Below are 19,085 nucleotides of genomic sequence, written 5' to 3'. Positions count from 1 at the left end.
AAAAAAAAAAAAGAAAATATTCTCTTGACAGTCCCTTCTTGACAAGCTACTGGCAGCTGTACTCTGGGTGGCCTCTGGACTTCAGAACTGTGCAGGCCACACCAGGGCACATTCACACTACCCCATCTGCGCCATTCTTCAGAAGAAAGACGTCAACTTCTTTCCTTCTCATTTAGACGTCAACTAAATTTCCTACTCACCAACTCATCTTGCTCTAAGCTAGTGGCTGCACCAAGTAGAGCTACAGGTTTCCAAGCCTCCAGAGAGAAGAGCCAGTCTCTTTCTGTTTTACTGGCACTCCTTACTTCTGCAAATGATTCTCTGTAAGTCTTCTCTTGCGCTTTGGCAAAGGAGGAATGAGCTCTCTCCATAAGCATTGATACTGATGGTTCTACCACATCTTTCCTCCCACAGAACCCTCCTTATATTATCTTGGGGAGTGGAGAGCTGGGCAGATAATCAGGAATGAGGGCCACCAATTATCTTTGCAAGGTGGAATCTCAATTTAGAAGGTAGAGCACGTAAGCACTGAGATTTTAGCCACAGCTCCAGAGTAAGATGAAATGATCCAGTTAAAAATATGCTGAAGGCATATGAGAATCCAGGTAGTGATACAATTCCCTTTCCTAAACTCTCAGAGTGAAAACATAATAGGAAAGAGGGAAATTTTGATAGCATATTAAGTCAGTGACAAGGAATAAATTATCACTTTCCTGACTTTTATTCTTTCATTTGATCCATGCACAAATAGAAAGCAATACTGTCTGACAGCCTTTATTCATACAACCAATGTTTCCACCAAGAGAAAATTGTGTGTGTTGAGAAAATCTTATTATCCTGAGGGGAGAATCCTCATCCAGGGCCCAGTGGCCCCAGCCCTAGTGCCAGAGCTCCCAGCACAAGTTAGGTACATGGTAGGCCCCGCTCCTCATGACGGCTTGCAGTTGTCCTCTACTGGTGGTTACTAACATGTTGCCCTGTGCTGGGGACTGCAGTTTGTGTAGGTGGCCAGGGGTCCGAGGAGAAATTCAAATTAATGAACACAGAGCATATTAGAACTGTGTACATTACAAAACCACGCAGCATGAACATCCCCAAATCAGAAGAGACACTGTACATAAACAACAGATCTGTCATAACAATCGTACAGCTACCTGCAGCCCCAGGAATGCCAGCTCTCGACTCTTTCCCAGGTGAGAATTTTAGGTCTGGAAAAGATCTCATCAGGGTCTAGTGCAGGGGCCCAGACATCATGCCTATGGGACCAGGGAGATGATGGAAGTGCCAGTCCGGATGACATAAAACAATCACGTAAGACAATATATGGGAGTTAGGAGCCATGTCATCAAAATAAAGAGGGCACACTGGATCTAAAGACACCCAAGTTAGAGTTGGTAAAACTGAAAAATCACGTCTCTTTGTTAGTGAGAGAGAAGCTTTTTTTTTTTTTTTTTTTTTTTTTTTTTGAGACAGAGTCTTTCTCTGATGCCCAGGCTGGAGTGCAGTGGCGCGATCTTGGCTCACTATACCCTCTGCCTCCCAAGTTCAAGCAATTCTCCTGCCTCAGCCTCTCGAATAGCTGGGACTACAGGTGCCTGCCACTATGCCTGGATAATTTTTTGTATTTTTGGTAGAGATGGGCTTTCATCACGTTAGCCAGGATGGTTTTGATCTCCTGACCTCGTGATCTGCCCACCTCCACCTCCCAAAGGAGAGAGAAGTTTTAGTTGTTTTCTCCCATGGACCACAGAGTGTAAGGAAAATGTTTGCAAGGTCCCTTCTAAATTTCCTTCCCTGCCCTTCTTTTTCACTTTGTCTGTGTCTCTTGCCTTTTATCTGTGCTGATCATAAAGTGGAGAGGTAGTTTGAGAACAGGAGCCATGTGAAGGTGTAACTGACCGAGTGTGGGGAGAAGGTGCAGGCTACGAAATGGGAACCAGTACTCACTCGGTACCCTACAATGTCACTCACATCTGCTTCTCCCTGAATGAGTGGTTGAGAGGGGCTGGATTATCTCAGCTCCTGTTTTCTGTTTGCTTTGCCTAGACTGTTGAATTCCAGTGGCATGCAACAGACAAACAAATTAAACCTCTCTGTAATGTATAATGTGCAGGTAAGTTCTCCGAATGCCTGCCTTTCTTTCTTTCTTTTTTTTTTTTTAAATGAAGGTGTTTCTTCCTTACAAATTGACATATGGTACAAAGAAACCCATCACCCTTGTCAAAACTGGTTAAGCCAGAAATTGGGCCAAAGAAAGGGACTTTCTATAAGACTGGCCAGCATTGTGAGGCAATCAGAGATGAAACTCCTGCCTAAAAGGAATCATGTTGATTAACTGGCTCAATCAGATCTGTTCTTGTTGAGAATTTTGAACTTGAGACACAGAAAGTGTTGATTATTTGCAATGGATATGAAAGTCAAAATACACCCGGAGATAAACAGAGACAGATTAAGTTACCATAAAGGCAAAGCACCAGCAATTATTAAATGCTGTTCTTCCTCAAGGCTCCAGCATCTGTCTTCTTCCCACCCTATACAATCTCATCCAGATTTACACCTTCCAGTATTATGAAAACATGAAAAACTTTACTAGGACTGAAGCTCTGTTTTGTTCACTGACCTACCCCACATGTCTAGAACAGCACCTAAATAAATAATTGAGAATTACATTGAACTTCCACATTTATTTCTCCAGGCAGCCAAACTTCTCCCCTGAACTCCAGACCTATACACAACTATTAGGCATCTCTGCTCATACATCTTGCAAGTGTCACCAACTCAACATGCCCAGGCTGAGCTGATGAACTTTACCCCCAAAATGCAGTTGTATGCCAGTGTTTCTTGATTCAGTTAATGGCATTTCCTCCATGCAACTGTAGAAACCTGAAACCAGGAGTCATCCTTGAGACTCTCTCACTCACATCTTTAAATCCAATCTATCACCTCTTAATTTTATTTTACAGATAGCTCTCTGGTTCACCACTGCCTCCCATCTTATCAGTGTTCAGTGGCTCAGATTAAAGGTAAATGTTAAAGGTAGATGTCCCAGCCAGTATGTGGGCTCACAATTGTAATCTAAGCACTTTGGGAGGCCAAGGTAGAAGGATCACCTGAGGTCAGGAGTTTGAGACCATCCTGGCCAACACGGTGAAACCCCGTCTCTACTAAAAATACCAAAATTTGCCAGGAGTGTTGGTGTACGCCTCTAATCCCAGTTACCTAGGAAACAGAGTCATGGGAATTGCTTGAATCTGGGAGGTAGAGGTTGCAGTGAGCCAAGATTGTGCCACTGCACTCCAGCCTGGTGACAGAGTGAGACTATCTCAAACAAAATGAAACCAAACACAAACACAAACAAAACAAAGGTAAGTGTCCCTACAGTGTTTCTGAAGGCACCGCATGGTTCATGCCCTGCTGACTTGTCCACACTTACTCTGTATCACTCCACCCTGGTCTTCCTGCATTCCAGGTGTATAGAGGCTTTCTCTTCTCCCTGGAGTGTGCTCCCCTCCCCTGCCCTGCCACACCTCCGAGAAGTCTCATCTCACAATGCTTGGCTCTCCTGTGACTGTCTTCATTCTCACTCCGACCACCATTTGTGTCAGGGTCTTCTACAAGTGTCTCTCTTTAAACGATGTTCTTTTCTGAACAAAGCTCATCTCGATCTTTACATATTTAGGCATTGTTTTAATTGCTTGATTTACATCCAACTCCCATATTAGAACAGAAGGCTCCGTGTGAGGAAAGAGCTTGTTTATTCTCATGCCTGGCCCAGCGTTATGCACATGGTAGGTAGGGACTCAAATATTTGAGGATTGGATTTAGATAAAGCAGATCGTGAGAATGTTTCTAGAAGAACAGAAAAGTATATGAACTACTTGAAAAAAGAGCCAAATGGACTGTATAAAACTTGTGTCCAAAAGGAATCAGGGTGGTGACTCCAGCTCCGGTGGGTTCCTATTTAACATTTAGGTACCTACAGGATAAACCTCAGTTTTTGAACTCCTCACAGTGAATCTTACCAGAACTACAAGAGGGCCTTTTTGTAATTCAACAACTGTCACTTGCTGCCTAAAACTGAGAACGAATTGTGACGTTTTTCTCTTAGAACCATTGCAATCTATTTTCCCATTGCCTGTGACGGGATGGGAAAGAAAAAGTACTGCAAGTTTGTCCTTCGTTATCATCCTTTTTTTTTGAATGGTGCAGTGCAGTAAGCTCATGCTTCTTAAAAATTTTGTCCTCTTGATTAAAGGAAACAATATAAAATAGCATCCTTATAGCTAAGCAGTGGGCGGTGTTCAGGTGGACTTGAAGTGTGAACTTCTCCCCGGTTTGGGCACATTTTCCCTCCAAATCCCACTCTCTCTCTCTCTCTCTCTCTCTCTCTCTCTCTCTCTCTCTCTATATATATATATATATATATATATATATATATACACACACACACACACACACATATAATTTTTTTTTTCTTTTTGAGACAGAGTTTCGCTCATTGCCCAGGCTAGAGTGCAATGGTGCAATCTTGGTTCACTGCAACCTCCACCTGCTGGGTTCAAGTGATTCTCCTGTCTCAGTTTCTCAAGTAGCTGAGATTATAGGCACCTGTCACCACACTTGGCTAATTTTTTGTGTTTTTAGTAGAGGTGAGGTTTCACCATGTTGGCCAGGCTGGTCTCAAACTCCTGACCTCAGGTGATCCACCTGCCTTGGCCTCCCAAAGGGCTGGGATTACAGGCATGAGCCAACATGCCCGGCCTATTTATTTATTTATTTTTTAAATTGAGGAGTTACCTTGCAGAGTGTTTTGAAAACTCTAATAAAAATAATTTTGAATGAGCACAATTAAAGAATGATGCAACTGACAACCCCCCAATGTAAACTTGAGGGGACATTCTTAGCTGTGTGGTATCATGTTTGTTCCATGGTAAGAGATCACTCTAACGAAACAATCTGAAGTACCCGTGGATGAGGCAAAGAAAAGGTCTCTAAAACAACGTCCCTCTGGTTTGGGTTAATCATACACGAAATGAAGTTTTGGAAGGGCTTACAGAAAGCTTTCCTCTAAGAAAGTCTCGAGTCTATAAGGTTTACTGTATGGGATTTGATGGATTCTCATAATCAAAGAAAAACAGAAGAAAATGACTCCAACTGCTGAGAAAGCTCCTCCAGGGAGGTGCAAGCTGGCCTAGGATTCCACGGATGCGTCCATTGCTCCCCGCTGCCCCACACTCTCAGCTGGGCTACTTTCCAGCTTTAGAAGGGATCATTTCTTCTTGAGGCTAGAGAACAAGGCTCTGGAGGTTTGAAACAACAGAAATGTATTGTCTCACATTTCTCGGGGGCTGCAAATCTGAGATCAAGATGTCAGCAAGGCAAGCTCCTTCTGGAGGTTCTGCGGAAGGTCTGTTCTACGGGGCTCTCCCAGCTGCTGGTGACGCCAGCCAAACTGGTGTTTCTTGTAGACCACCTCACTCCAATCTGTGCCTCCATTGTCACACGGTGCCTGTGTGTTTGAATATGTGTCTCTTTTTTATTTTTTAAATTATACTTTAAGTTTTTGGATACATGTACAGATCTTGCAGGATGTACAGTACACACATGCCATGGTGGTTTGCTGCCTCCTTCTCCCCGTCACCTACATTAGGTATTTCTCCCAATGTTATGCCTCCCCTATCTCCCCACACCCCTGCTATCCCTCTCCTAGACTCCTGCCCCACCAAGAGACCCCAGTGTGTGATGCTCCCCTCCCTGTGTCCACATGTTCTCATTGTTCAACAACCACCTATGAGTGAGAATATGTGGTGTTTGGTTTTCTGTTCTTATGTCAGTTTGCTGAGGATGATGGTTTCCAAATGCATCCATGTCCCTACAAAGGACATGAACTTATCCTTTTTTAGGGCTGCCTAGTATTCCATGGTGTATATGTGCCACATTTTCTTTATCTAGTCTATCATTGATGGGCATTCGGGTAGGTTCCAGGTCTTTGCTATTGTACGCAGTGCTGCAATGAACACAAGTGTGCATGTGTCTTTATAAAAAAACTATTTATAATCCTTTGGGTATATACCCAGTAATGGGATTGCTGGGTCAAATGATATTTCTATTTCTGTGTCTCTTCTTATCAGGACACCAGTCATATTAGACTAGGAACCATCCTAATGACCTCATCTTAACTTGATTGCATCTACAAAGACCCTATTTCCAATCACCTTACATTCACAGGGACTAAGGGGTAGGGCTTCCACATAGCTATTTGAGGGACCCAATTCCACTCTTATCAGGAGGACATCAATTCTAACAGGTATCTCTCCTGTTTTGAACTGACTTCCTGAATCTCCCATCTTTACTTGTTTGCCTGTAAAAATCCCGTTGGCTATTTCTGTATTTATCTTTTCTGGAGCAGGGTCTCTGTTGTCCAGGCTGAAGTGCAGTGGCGCAATCACAGCTCAATGCAGCCTTGACCTCCTGGGCTCAAGTGATCCTCCCACCTCAGCCTCACAAGCAGCTGGGACCACAGGCATGGACCACCACACTGGGCGAGTTTTTATTTTTTTGTAGAGATGAGCGTCTCACTATATTGCCCAGGCTAGTCTCCAACTTCTGGGCTCAAGTGATCCTCCCACCTTGGCCTCCCATATTTCTACTTTTTGATTGACTTTAGATTCCTAGGCTGTTGTTTTTATGCTGATAATTGATAGCACCAAATTCTGAGCCTCTGTTGGGACATCTTGGCTTAAACTTGATCTAAACTGCTCTTAGTCTTAGCCATTTCATTTATTCAAACCAATTTTTATTGCTGTTCGTGTCTTAGTGTAACAGAGAATTTATTATAACACGTAAGTCTAACATTGATGGAGCTATTTCAGAAACATCAGATCAAATTCTTTGTAAGATGATCTTTTGAGACTTACATCATGGAAAGTTATGGCCAATAATAAACTGACATCAAAAGAGTCATCTCTGACCAAAAGATGGAAAGAGTGGCTTCAGGTGGAGTTGGGTAGTATCCACAGCTTTGGGTAAAACCCAGAGTTTTCCAACCCTCAGCCACTAATAATTTATAGGTTCTTAAGGGGATGGTCCTGTAGCTACTGGGCAGCTGTTCCCTGGAGGAGCAGGAATCTTTGATATCTGGTATTCCCAGCTGTTTGTGCTTCCTACCTATTGGCTTCAGTGTGCTGTACAAATATCATTCTCTATGCATACCACAGTGGGAAAAGGTTCGGTAGCACTGTGGCAAGTGGTTTTAACGTATCCAACACAATTAGGAATCAGGCAGCAACCAGGTGGTCTAGCTGGGAACAGAGTATGAGGAGTTTGAGAGGAACGGTTGGTGATCCACCCTCACTTCCTTACCTGTCAGGGATTCCCTAACCTCTGCAGCCAGCTCTGTTCCATCAAAAGCCCTGATGTGGCTCTTATTGCCATCACTAACCACACCTCCTTATTGTTCATATGGCCACCAGTTTTAAATAAAAGAAATTAATTGTGGCACAAATAATGTAACATACATTTTGCCATCTTAATCATTTTGTTGCTACTGTTTGAGACAGGGTCTCACTTTGTTGCCCAGGCTGAAATGTAATGGGATAATTACAGCTCACCGAAGCCTTGATCTCTTGGGCTCAAGCAATCCTTTCACCTCAGCCACCTAAGTAGCTGGGACTACAAGCATACATCACCATGTCCAGCTATGCTAATATTTTGTATTTTTAGTAGAGATGGGGTGTTGCTACGCTGCTCAGGCTGATCTCAAACTCCTGGGCTCAAGCAATCTGCCTACCTTGGCCTCCCAAAGTTTTGAGATTACAGGTGGGAGCCACCACAGCCAGCCTTATCTGAATCATTTGAAGTGTACCATTCAGTAGTGTTGAATATAGTCACATTGTCGTATAACAGATCTCCAGAATTTTTCAGCTTTCAAAACGGAAACTCTGTACCTGCTGAACAAAAGCTCCCTTTTACTCCTCTCCCAAGCCCCTGGTAACTAGCATTCTGTCTTCTGTTTCTCTGAATTTGACTACTTTAGATACATTCATATGAGAGAAACTATACAGAATTTGTCTTTTTGTGACTAGCTTATCTCACTTAGCTTGATGTCCTCAGGGTTCACCCATGTTGTAGCATGTGACAGAGTTTTACTCATTTTTAAGGCTGGATGATATTTCGTTTATTCATCTACTGATGGACTAGGGTTGCTTCCACCTTCCAGTTGTTGTGAATAATACTGCAGTGAACATGTGTGTGCAAATATCTCTTTGAGATTCTATTTTCATTTCTTTTGGATATATGCACCCAGAGGTGTATTATATCATATAATAATGCTATGTCTCATTTTTTTTAGAAACTGTAATACTGTTTTCTGCAGCAGCAGCAGTACCATTTCATATTCTCATCAACAACGCACAAACGTCACGATTTTCCCACACTCTTGCCTGTTTTTTGGATAGTGTCCATCCTAACAGGTATAAAGTGATATCTCATTGTGGTTTCTATTTGCATTTCTCTAATGATTAGTGATGTTGAACATCTTTTCATCTACTTGGCCATTTGCATGTCTTCTTTAGATAAATGTCAGTTTAAGTACTTTGCCTATTTTTAAAACAGATGATTTGTATTTTTGTTGAGCTATAGGAGCTCTTTCATATACTCAATATTAACTCCTTATCAGACATGATTTGGAAATGTTTTCTACAATCCCAAAGGTTGACTTTTCACTCTATTGATTGTTTCCTCTGGTGCACAAGTGTTTTTAAGTTTAATGCAATCCCCTAGGGTTGCTTTTGCTGCCTGTGCCATGGCCAATAAATCACTGACAGTTCCAACATCATGAAACTTTTGCCTTATTTTCTTCTAGGAGCTTCATGGTTTTAGGTCTTTTGTTAAGGTCTTTAAACTGCTTTGAGTTAATTTTGATATATAAGGTAAGGACCCAACTTAATTCTTTTGTTTGTGTGGCTAACCAGTTTTCAACACCATTTGTTGAAGACACTGTCCTTTCCCCATAGTGTGGTCTTGACATCATTGCTGATTACCATTTGACTATATATGTAAGAATTGATTTGCGGCCTCTCTATTCTGTTCCACTGGTCTATATGTGTGTCTTTATGCCAGTATCATACTGTTTCGATTACTATATATGTTTTGAAATCAGGAAGTATGACATCTCCAAGTTCATTCTTCTTTTTCAGAATTGTTTTGGCTATTTGGTATCCCTCGAGATTTCATATGAATTTTAAATTTTCTTTTCTATATCTGCAAAAAAATGCCATTGTAATTTTGAGAAGGATTGCATTGAATCTTTTGCAATTTTGGGGTGATACGAACATTTTAACAATATTAAGTCTTCCAGTTCTTCAACACAGAATGACTTTTCACTTGCAGATGTTCCTCAACTACAATGGGATTTCATCTGGATAAACTCAGCATAAGTTGAAAATATTGTAAGTTAAAAGTGCATTTTTTTTTTGTTTACAACATTTTCAACTTACTATGAGTTTTTTCTGGATGTAATTCCATCGTAAGTTGAGAAGCATACTGAGTGCCTGTTTTGCACCATCATAAAATGAGAAAATTGTAAGTTGTCGGGCGAGGTGGTTCACGCCTGTAATCCCAGCACTTTGGGAGGCTAAGGCAGGTGAATCACTTGAGGTCAGGAGTTTGAGACCAGTCTGGCCAACATGGTGAAACCTCATCTCTAATAAAAATACAAAAATTAGTTGGGTGTGGTGGCCCTGCCTGTAATCCCAGCTACTCAGGAGGAAGCTGAGGCAGGAGAATCACTTGAACCTGAGAGGTGGAGGTTACAGTGAGCAAAGATCATGTTACTGCATGCCAGCCTAAGGGACAGGGTGAGATTCTGCACCCCCCCACCAAAAAAAAAAAAAAAAAAACCAATATAAGTGGAATCATTGTAAGTCAGAGATCACCTTTATTTGTGCCTTAAGTTCTTTCCTCAGTATTTTATCGTTTTCAGGGTGTTTGTCTTTTGCCTCCTTGGTTAAGTTTATTCCTGAGTATTTGATTCTTTTTGATGCTACTGTAAACGGGATTGTTTTCTATGGTGACTATTTTTTTGACCTCTCTGAAGTCTTTGAGATTGTTGAACCAGCCTCTCTCTTGAAACTCTTTCACCTTTTGATTTTGATGACAAATGCATTCTAGGCGTTTCTCTTACCTCTTGTGCTGTGACTTCTTATCCACATTTTGGCTTCTCCTCACTGGTTCATACCATTTATTTATTACTCCTCAGTGCACTTAAAGAAATCTAGAAATCTAGAAATCGGGGTGACATTCCTGCATTCTGGTTTTTTTTCACTTCCTACCTCCAATTCATCACACAATCCTCTTCTCCGCACTCCACCACTTTTAATATTTTCTCCTTCCTACTTCCTTTTGTTCAGGCTGCCATCACCACCTGCCTCAAGAACTGATTCTTCCATCTCCAGTCTAAGTGGCCTTCAGTTCATTTCACATCGACACCAAAATGTCGGTATGATTATGACACCCTGTGGCAAAAATGCCATCAGAATAATATCTAAATGCTTAGTGCTGCTCAAGCATTTCATATGCTGGTCTCTGCTTATTTTTCCAGCTCATGATTTTCGCTCTTGCTCTACACATCAGTCACAGGGAACTCTTAGTGTCCACAAAGCCACTCTTTTTTTTTTCTCACCTAAAAAGAGTTGCTGTTCCCTTGGTCTTCAGTATCCTCCTTCATGGCATCTTCTTTCAACCCTCTTCACCTGGACAAGCACTACTCAACCTCCAGATTTCAGTCTGCACCTACCTACTTGAGAGAAAACTCCCTGATTTCACAGTCTGCTTTAGATGTCTTCTGTGCGCCTCCAAAACATTATCCTTATCATGATCATCATTGAATCCAAGCTGCCTGTTTACTTGTCTTTTTCTTCCAGTGGCTCACGAGTTATTTTTGAGGGTAGAGACTGTCCTGACCATCACATGTCCCTGGTCCCTGACATAATATCTATAGCATAGTAGATGAGTGTCCAGACCCCAGTTTCACAGAATGAGTAGATTTAGTTTCCGGGTCACTAATAGCTCAGCTGTAAAAGAGATACCTCAGATGATCTCAGCCTGTCTTAGCCTATGCCAGTATGTATTGAAACACCATGCAGCCATAAAAAACGGTGAGTTTGTGCCCTTTGTAGGGACATGGATGACCCTGGAAACCATCATTCTCAGCAAATTGACACAAGAACAGAAAATCAAACACCGCATGTTCTCACTCATAGGCGGGTGTTGAACAATGAGAACACATGGACACAGGGAGGGAAGCATCACACACTCGGGTCTGTATGGGGGAACTAGGGGAGGGACAGTGCGGGGTGGGGAGTTGGGGAAGGATAACATGGGGAGAAATGCCAGATATAGGTGATGGAGAGGAAGGCAGCAAACCATATTGCCATGTATGTACCTATGCAACAATCCTGCATGTTCTTCACATGTACCCCCAAACCTAAAATGCAATAAAAAAATATATATATACACATACATGTATGTATATAACTTATTTTTAAATTTTACTTTAAATTCCAGGATACATGAGCAGAATGTGCAGGTTTGTGACTTGGGTTTACGTGTGCCATGGTGGTTTGCTGCACCCATCAAACCGTCGTCTATGTATTTGAAACACACAACCTTTCTCTCCTCCTTTCCCATACTGATTCCTGGCTCACTAAGCTATAGTCTGATTATAATTTGGCTCCTTCTTTGTACACCCGTAGGGAGAGAATATGCTGATCTACAAATTGCACAAGCATCTCATCCAATCCACTTCCGAGATATGCTTTTCGTTATAAATGAAGGAGCTGGTTCTCTGCAGCAGCACGTCTTCTTTCGGCAAGGACGTTGGTTTAGCGTCAGAGAGCCTTTATGGCTCTGAATCAGGCACATATGAATTGTGTGGACTTGGGCAAGAGATTCACTGCCCTGAATGTTAGTTGCCAGATTTTTAATATTTAGGAGTAAATTTGATAATTTAATATAAAGTAGCCTAGAGAAGGTAGTTCTCAATAGATAGCATTTGCTCCTGTAACAGTTATATCAGTCTTTTTTGTTTGTTTGTTTTGAGATGGAGTCTCTCTCTGTCACCCAGGCTGGAGTGCAGAGAGGTGATCTTGGCTCACTGCAAACTCCACCTCCTGAGTTCAAGTGATTCTCCTGCCTCAACCTCCCAAGTAGGTGGGACTACAGGTGCATGCCATCACACCTGGCTAATTTTTTGTATTTTTAGTAGAGATGGGGTTTCACCATTTGGGCCAGGATGGTCTCCTGATCGTGTGATCCACCTGCCTCAGCCTCCTAAAGTGCTGGGATTACAGGTGTGAGCCACCGAACCCGGCCATATCCATCTTTTAAAATTACATTTGTTTGAGTTCATTCATGAGAGACTGACAAAATGCTGAGAAGACTGAAGATTCCACTAACGTCAGGAGATGCAACCAGCGCTCAGCTGAACGGCATCTCCCAACAACATCCCTCCCGCCTTGCTGCCGCCCTCAATCTGGAATGAGCTCAGTATAGGCGACAAAACAGAGATGCAGATGAGAGCTTCAGGGTGTGCTAGGCAGGATTCTCCACAGAAACAGAACCAATAAAATACACATAAATATTTATTTTAAGGTATTGGCTCATGTAATTATGGAGGCTGATAAATCCCACAATCTCCCCTCTTCAAGCTGGAGACCTTTGGAAACCACAGCAACAGTTTGAAGGTCTAAGAACGGGGATTCCTGAGGGCAGGAGAAGGTTGTTTACATACTGCAGGCAATGACACTGCAAATTCAGTCTTCCTCCACCTTCATGTTCTATTTGGGCCCTCAAAGCTTTGGAACATATGATATACATTGGGAAAGGGGGTCTGCTTTACTCAGTCTACCAATTCAAATGCAAATCTTTCCAGAACCACTGACACAAGCACCCAGAAACAATGCTTTACCAGCGATCTGGGCTTCCCTTAGCCCAGTCAAGTTGACACATAAAATCAACTATCACACAGGTTAAGTCTAAAGAAAAACATTCACCTGTAGTTCATCTTTAACAAAGAGAATATAAGATATTTGTGGTTTTTGTTTTAAAAAATCAGTCAGTAAGAGAGAATGATTCTTAATATATAATATCTACCCACCACGATGAAGCGGACTCTAGCAAACACCAAACATCATCAAATTGGAACCAGAATCCAAATGAGACTGGATACAGAGCTGGGGAAACAGTTTTCAATTTCACAGCTCTGAATTTAATCTAAACAGACGATCTATACTTCCCTTTTCAATGATGCTTCCCCTGAGGCTTCTTCATGGGTTTTTTCCTTCCCTCAAAGTTTAATGAATTTTCTACTGCTTAAAAGAAAACCCTTTATATCCATCTTGCACTGAATTTGCAAAAATCATTAAAGCTGCAAGAATTCTCTTCATCTTCAAACCTTGCAAAACTCTGTCTACATTCCCCAGTGTTAATCCTACATTACTTGAGCTTCAAGGTCATCATCTTTTAGGTCAAGGGTTTTGTTGTAGTAGCTATACCGACTGATTTATCGGGATTCTCCTCAGCTCATCACAATCACACATTCACAGACAATCTCATTTTTCGTCAAGCTTTAGATGTCATGCAGAAATAGTGTTTTATATATATGATGAATATTAAATATAAGAAATATATTTTTGTTATATATTACACACACAATTTGTATGTCATATATTAAATATATTTAAATATAATTTTATATTTAATATATACATATATGTATAGATATTACATATATGTAATACAAAATGGCAATATATATTTTTGTATTTAATATAAGATATACACATACATGTTACATATATATCACATGTGTATGAAATATATACACACACATAAATATTTTTCCCGGGTCTCTGCACTGGCTTTGGAGATGCTGAAAAGAGAAATATGGTTTCTATGTAATTCAATGTGGGGGTCATGTAAATGATGGCAGCTATGAAAAGATTATGCTGCCCTATTGCTATTAGGAATCATTTGTGTCCTATACATAACACACAGGGAGAGCAATAGAGGAATTTCATGTGATTACATGATTGAGGTGAGTTTTTGAAACACAATTGTGGGAGGTGACAAAGAAAAAGCCATAGAGGTGACCATCATGGCACACACTGGTGATATCTTGGAGAGAGGTGATGGGAATAAACACAGCAGAACCTCTCAAAATTTGTGGGCAAAAAGCCCTTTTATCTTCTTGTCTGGATTCGGAAAAAAAAAAAAAAAAACCCAAACATTTTTTCCTGCCAAAATGCCTTGATCAAGAAACAAGAAATTCACTGTAGCTTTAAACAAATTTGCTTAAAGAAAAGTATATATGAAAACACTTCAGAACTACAGCATTGAGGAAACAGTGCTGCCACTTAGAATTTTCAGATTTCCAGCTAAAAGTATTAAACTTGACATTTTATTTAGCAGGAGCAGGCTTATATTAGGAAAATGCACAATTCTGTTACAGCTTCCTGAAGTATTAAAAATGACACCACAGCATCTCATGAGAACCCCTAGAGCTGGGCAGTCCTTGGCTAGAAACCACCTCTGATGCACACGAAATATAATGGGAAAAGACATACAGCACCATGCTTCTACTTCAGGAGAACACGGGCCCACCAACCATCCATCATGCGGTCCACGCCTGCCCCCTGGGAGCTTCTGAGAGAAAGGCCCTGGTGGGCTTTGACATTTGGCCACTGACTGTCACATTCCTAACTCTGGATTTGGCCAGATTCCTGCACCTCTATCACTGGGTTATATTCATACCCTTTATTTCATATCTGGTGTTTTCTATTTTACTTCTTCCTTCCTTTCAATTCTACTTTCGTCACTAGCACCTTCTCACTTTCTATTACCATCTCACATCCTTAGCTGAAGGGTGGCCTCTCCTCTCCCAGCACGAGGGCTGCTTCCTCTTCCTCGATTGATTCCTACTGAGTGCTGCATGTTAATACCCCCATTCCAGAGGTAACTGGCACTGGTTTTTATTATTCTTGAAAAAAGCCTATGAACCAACTTTTATATATTAACACAGTTAAAAACACAGCTGTAATACAAGACACTAAAGTCACTAAAACGTTGCTCTGCTGTAAGCCTGTTATGTTGGCGTCTGAGGAGGATCATCACTCCAAGAAGATCACTAAGAAGAGGCACCTTGAGTGGTTTTGCCATCATGCAGCAAGGTCGTAACTCCAGTGACTCTGATTAGATCCTCTGAGGTTTGAGAGGAAACAAAGATCTAATTTGGCTGGTTTTAATAACTGGGTTGCTGCATTCACCTCTATTCCTCAGAAACCACCCTTCCTTTTAGCAGCTCACTTGGTGAATATAATGATGCCTTTGTTATCTACAACATTATTATTTATAAACAAATAATTAATAGTGCTATGAGTGAGCCTCCACGGTACGCAGGACTCATGTTTGGCCTTTATATAGCTTTAGTTTGAATCAATGTAGTTTAGAGGTTAAGAATGTGGGCTTTTGGTCCAAATTGCCTAGGTTCAAATTCTAGCTCTGACATTTGTTGGCTGTGTAACCTGGAGCAAGTTACCTAACCTCTCTGTGTCTTAGTTTTCTCATCTGTAAGAGGGACATAATAATAATACTTGCATTGAATGGGTTGTTTTGAAAAATAGGTGAAAACATAAAACACTTGATACTGAGCAAGGAATCAACCATTATCACCAGAGCCATGAGAATCTATAGACTGGCAGAAGTGGTAAAGAAGCAAAAAGGCTGAACTGAACAGAGAAGAAATTCGGAACGTATAGTGCTTTCTGAAACTTGAAACATTAAGGAAATCAAATACTTTTTTGGACATTTCCTCCACTCTACCCTCTATCTGGGAATAATAAAAATAGAGTATGTAAATTTAAATCTTAAGAGCTGGATCTGTACATGGACAATTTAAACAAATATTCAGTGCAATAATTTTATTGTTTTTTAAAAAGAATCTGTAAAAGGCAGCCTAAAGTTTCAGGTATCTACAAAAAATTTCCGGTGTCCACAAATACACACATACTATGTGTGTATAGGAAAGTGCATGCACGCGAATGTGTGTATTCTTAAAAAGATACAAATGAGCCCTACCTTTAAGGCCAAGATCACTGAAAATAAGAAAAATTAGGGACATAAAAAATGACACGGTTTTTAAAAACTAGTGAAAGCATAAAACATAACCATACAAAAATTAGAGAAAGTTAACCAGGAACACTTTAACTTAGGTTAATAATATTTGCACGAATTAATTTCAGGTTCTATGAGTTTCAAGTATGAAATTAATAGAAGAATTTAATAGCTACATAGTTTTAGTCCAATCATGAATAAGGAACAGTGTAAAAAGTACTAACACAGATGGAACTGCTGCTTTATTTATGATTGGAGTTTTCAGTGCCCAAATACCCAGAGTATATGGTCCAAATTGCAGGCAAGTGCAATTGAATAACCAGTTCTGATGTACAGAACTTCCAGAAACAAAAAGCTTCACTAATATCTAGCAAGTGATTAAAAGCCATTTTATAACTAATGACATTTACTCGAAGTGAAGAGTCATACAGTTTATTAAAACTTTATAGTTCAGGAAGAATGTCAATGCCAATTAAAGTCCTGACTTTTTATTGTTGGTTTTTCAATTTGGGTCAGATAAAAATAAAATGAAATGCCTATTGTGACAACTAGATATTTAGATGACCAAAAATTTAAGTAGGCTATGCATATATGTGTATATATAAATAATCTAGAATATTGAAAATGTTAACACTGCAAAATATCGTTAGGTTTGAATCCATAAACCTAAAAAATTGCTACATACAAGTTTATTTTGTTGCTTTCCAGAAGAAAAATTGTTTTATAAATGAGGGCTGGAATTATATGGTTACTTAAAAGCATATGGAACCTGGCAGTAGCACTGGTTAGAAAAAAAAAGGGATATTTTAAATTTTATCTACGGAATACATACTGTAATGTACTCTCTCAGAGGACAGCAAGTATCTGGGCATAGTAAACACGGGATGAAGGAGAAGCTCCAGCTGAACCCCAGATTTGTAAAGCATGGACTAAGGTGGTTCGACTGCAGCAGATTTTTGTTGGTCATGTCTAATCACATGGTTGGTCACTTTCGATTCTGAACTCACCTATTAATTTTTTCTGCAAGTAGAAGCCACACAAAGTGTTTTCATTGATGACATAAAAGAATACCCCAACTCTCATTTGAAAAATCTATCCTTGCTACCACAGAGTGAAAAGATGTTGAAGACATCATCTCCAGCAGACCTGGGAAGATGCCCATTTGCCTGGGTAGCTGGAGGGTGGTGAAGAACTCAAAATCTTCCTTGGTCTGAGCCGAGTAGGAATCTTCATAACGTCTCTCTCTCTCTCTCTATCTCTCTCTCTCTCTGTGTGTGTGTGTGTGTGCGTGTGTGTGTTTCTTATTGATACTGTCTGTTAAAAGCATAGGCTTTAAAGAGAAGAGTAATAAAATGAAATGCCAAATCTGATCATAAGGTAGATAAAAACATTAAAAAGTTTATACTTTTTGCTTTGTTAAAAATAGAGAGCTTTGGAAAATTCCAAATATGGAGGGCCTGCTTATAATTCCAAATAGAAAGTTTAAGAGCCATGGTTCTGTTAACATTATAACAGTTGTGATTCTGTCAACATTATAACAGTTGAGTAAGTTTGGTAGCTAACATCTCAACTATTCTCTCAGTGTTGGGGAGGGTGATACAAGAACATCCCACCCAGTGTCCCATTTTCTTGTGAGCTCTACTTCTCAAAGGGTCTATACTCTTTGACAGTGCCAAATATTCAAGCCAGATAACCATGCAACAGAAACTATGGGAACGGTTGACTATACCTGTAATCCTCCTGCCATTAAGAACATAGCCTTCACACATTTCGAGTTTCATTTTGGGGGTATGACTTTCACCATGATGACATCCAGTCTGTTTTCATAAGTAACTGGGCACATATTTGATCATTTATTCTGTTATGTTTCTTATAATCACTATGGCCACCCAGACTAAATTCTCCTTTAGTGTCTAGAGATCAGGCAGATAGACTGTAATATTTTTATGATGATGATAAAGAGTATTACATATAATTATGCAAAATGGCAATCTGGTCTTGAGGCATCTCATTTCCAAACAACCTTCATTTAATGGCAGATAGAGAACACTCTCCAAATCCAATTTACTATACTGTGCCCATCTTACTTTTATTCAAAAATAATAAAACTATTTCTAGGATATTTATAGAGCAATAGAAAGTTTCCCTTGTTAATATTAAAGTTAAACTTAATACCATTTGACCACCTTAGACAGCCTTAACTTATTACATTTTATTTTGAAGCTCAAACTCTTTTAATACTGCCTCTAAGCATAAGGGTTGCCCCCTGGTTTTTTGCCCTTTTTCAAAAAATGCAGATTAAAAAAAATTCCCCATACATTACTTACTTGTTTAAGCTTCTTTAGGTCTTCATCAAGTTCTAAGTTGTCCAAAATAACAGCAACAAACAAACTCAGGAGGATCTATAAAATGGTTAAATAACAATGAAAAAACCCACTTGCCATAAGTATCAAGATACTATATATATATATAACATAGCTACCTAACATACATTGAATATAGAATTCATTAAGTGAAAAATAATCATGCAGTTATGAATCATTGCATAGGCATTTCAAGGTGTTTATCACAAATACATGAAAGAAAATACATATGTTCATTGAAATAATATAAAATGTCAATTTGCTTTATGAAGTCAACTTAAAAAGGAAATTAAGAAAAAGGTTTTTTCTAACTCAACAATCCCAATTCTGAGATTATATTCTACAAAAGTGATCTGAACTACTGAAGAAAAGCTTAATATACACAGGTGCTTATTAGGGAGTTGTTTGTAATATGGAAATACTAGAAATAACATCCAACCTTGCATGAATAGTTAATACTGTTGTAGATTTATGTGATAAGATACATGCAGGCGTTACAAGTTCCCATTGTGGTAGCTACTCTTCAAGATGGCCTCCAGCATTGCTCTTGGC

General features: G+C 40.0%; 1 protein-coding gene across 5 annotated transcripts in view; it reads right to left on the bottom strand.

Moving 5' to 3' along the window:
- NALCN (sodium leak channel, non-selective) overlaps positions 1–19,085 on the bottom strand; it is a 374,466-nt gene that overhangs the window by 108,354 nt on the left and 247,027 nt on the right. For all 5 annotated transcript variants that reach the window (XM_039473391.2, XM_039473390.2, XM_074387470.1 and 2 more), the window contains one exon: positions 18,498–18,572. In XM_039473391.2, the coding sequence (XP_039329325.1) occupies positions 18,498–18,572 (75 nt within the window). The remainder of the gene's footprint in view (positions 1–18,497; positions 18,573–19,085) is intronic.

The sequence above is a fragment of the Saimiri boliviensis genome, chromosome 16 (assembly GCF_048565385.1).
Source record: "Saimiri boliviensis isolate mSaiBol1 chromosome 16, mSaiBol1.pri, whole genome shotgun sequence".
Lineage (NCBI taxonomy): Eukaryota > Metazoa > Chordata > Mammalia > Primates > Cebidae > Saimiri > Saimiri boliviensis.
The sequence above is the reverse complement of the archived record's forward strand: the minus strand, read 5'-3'. Positions and strand labels throughout refer to the sequence as shown.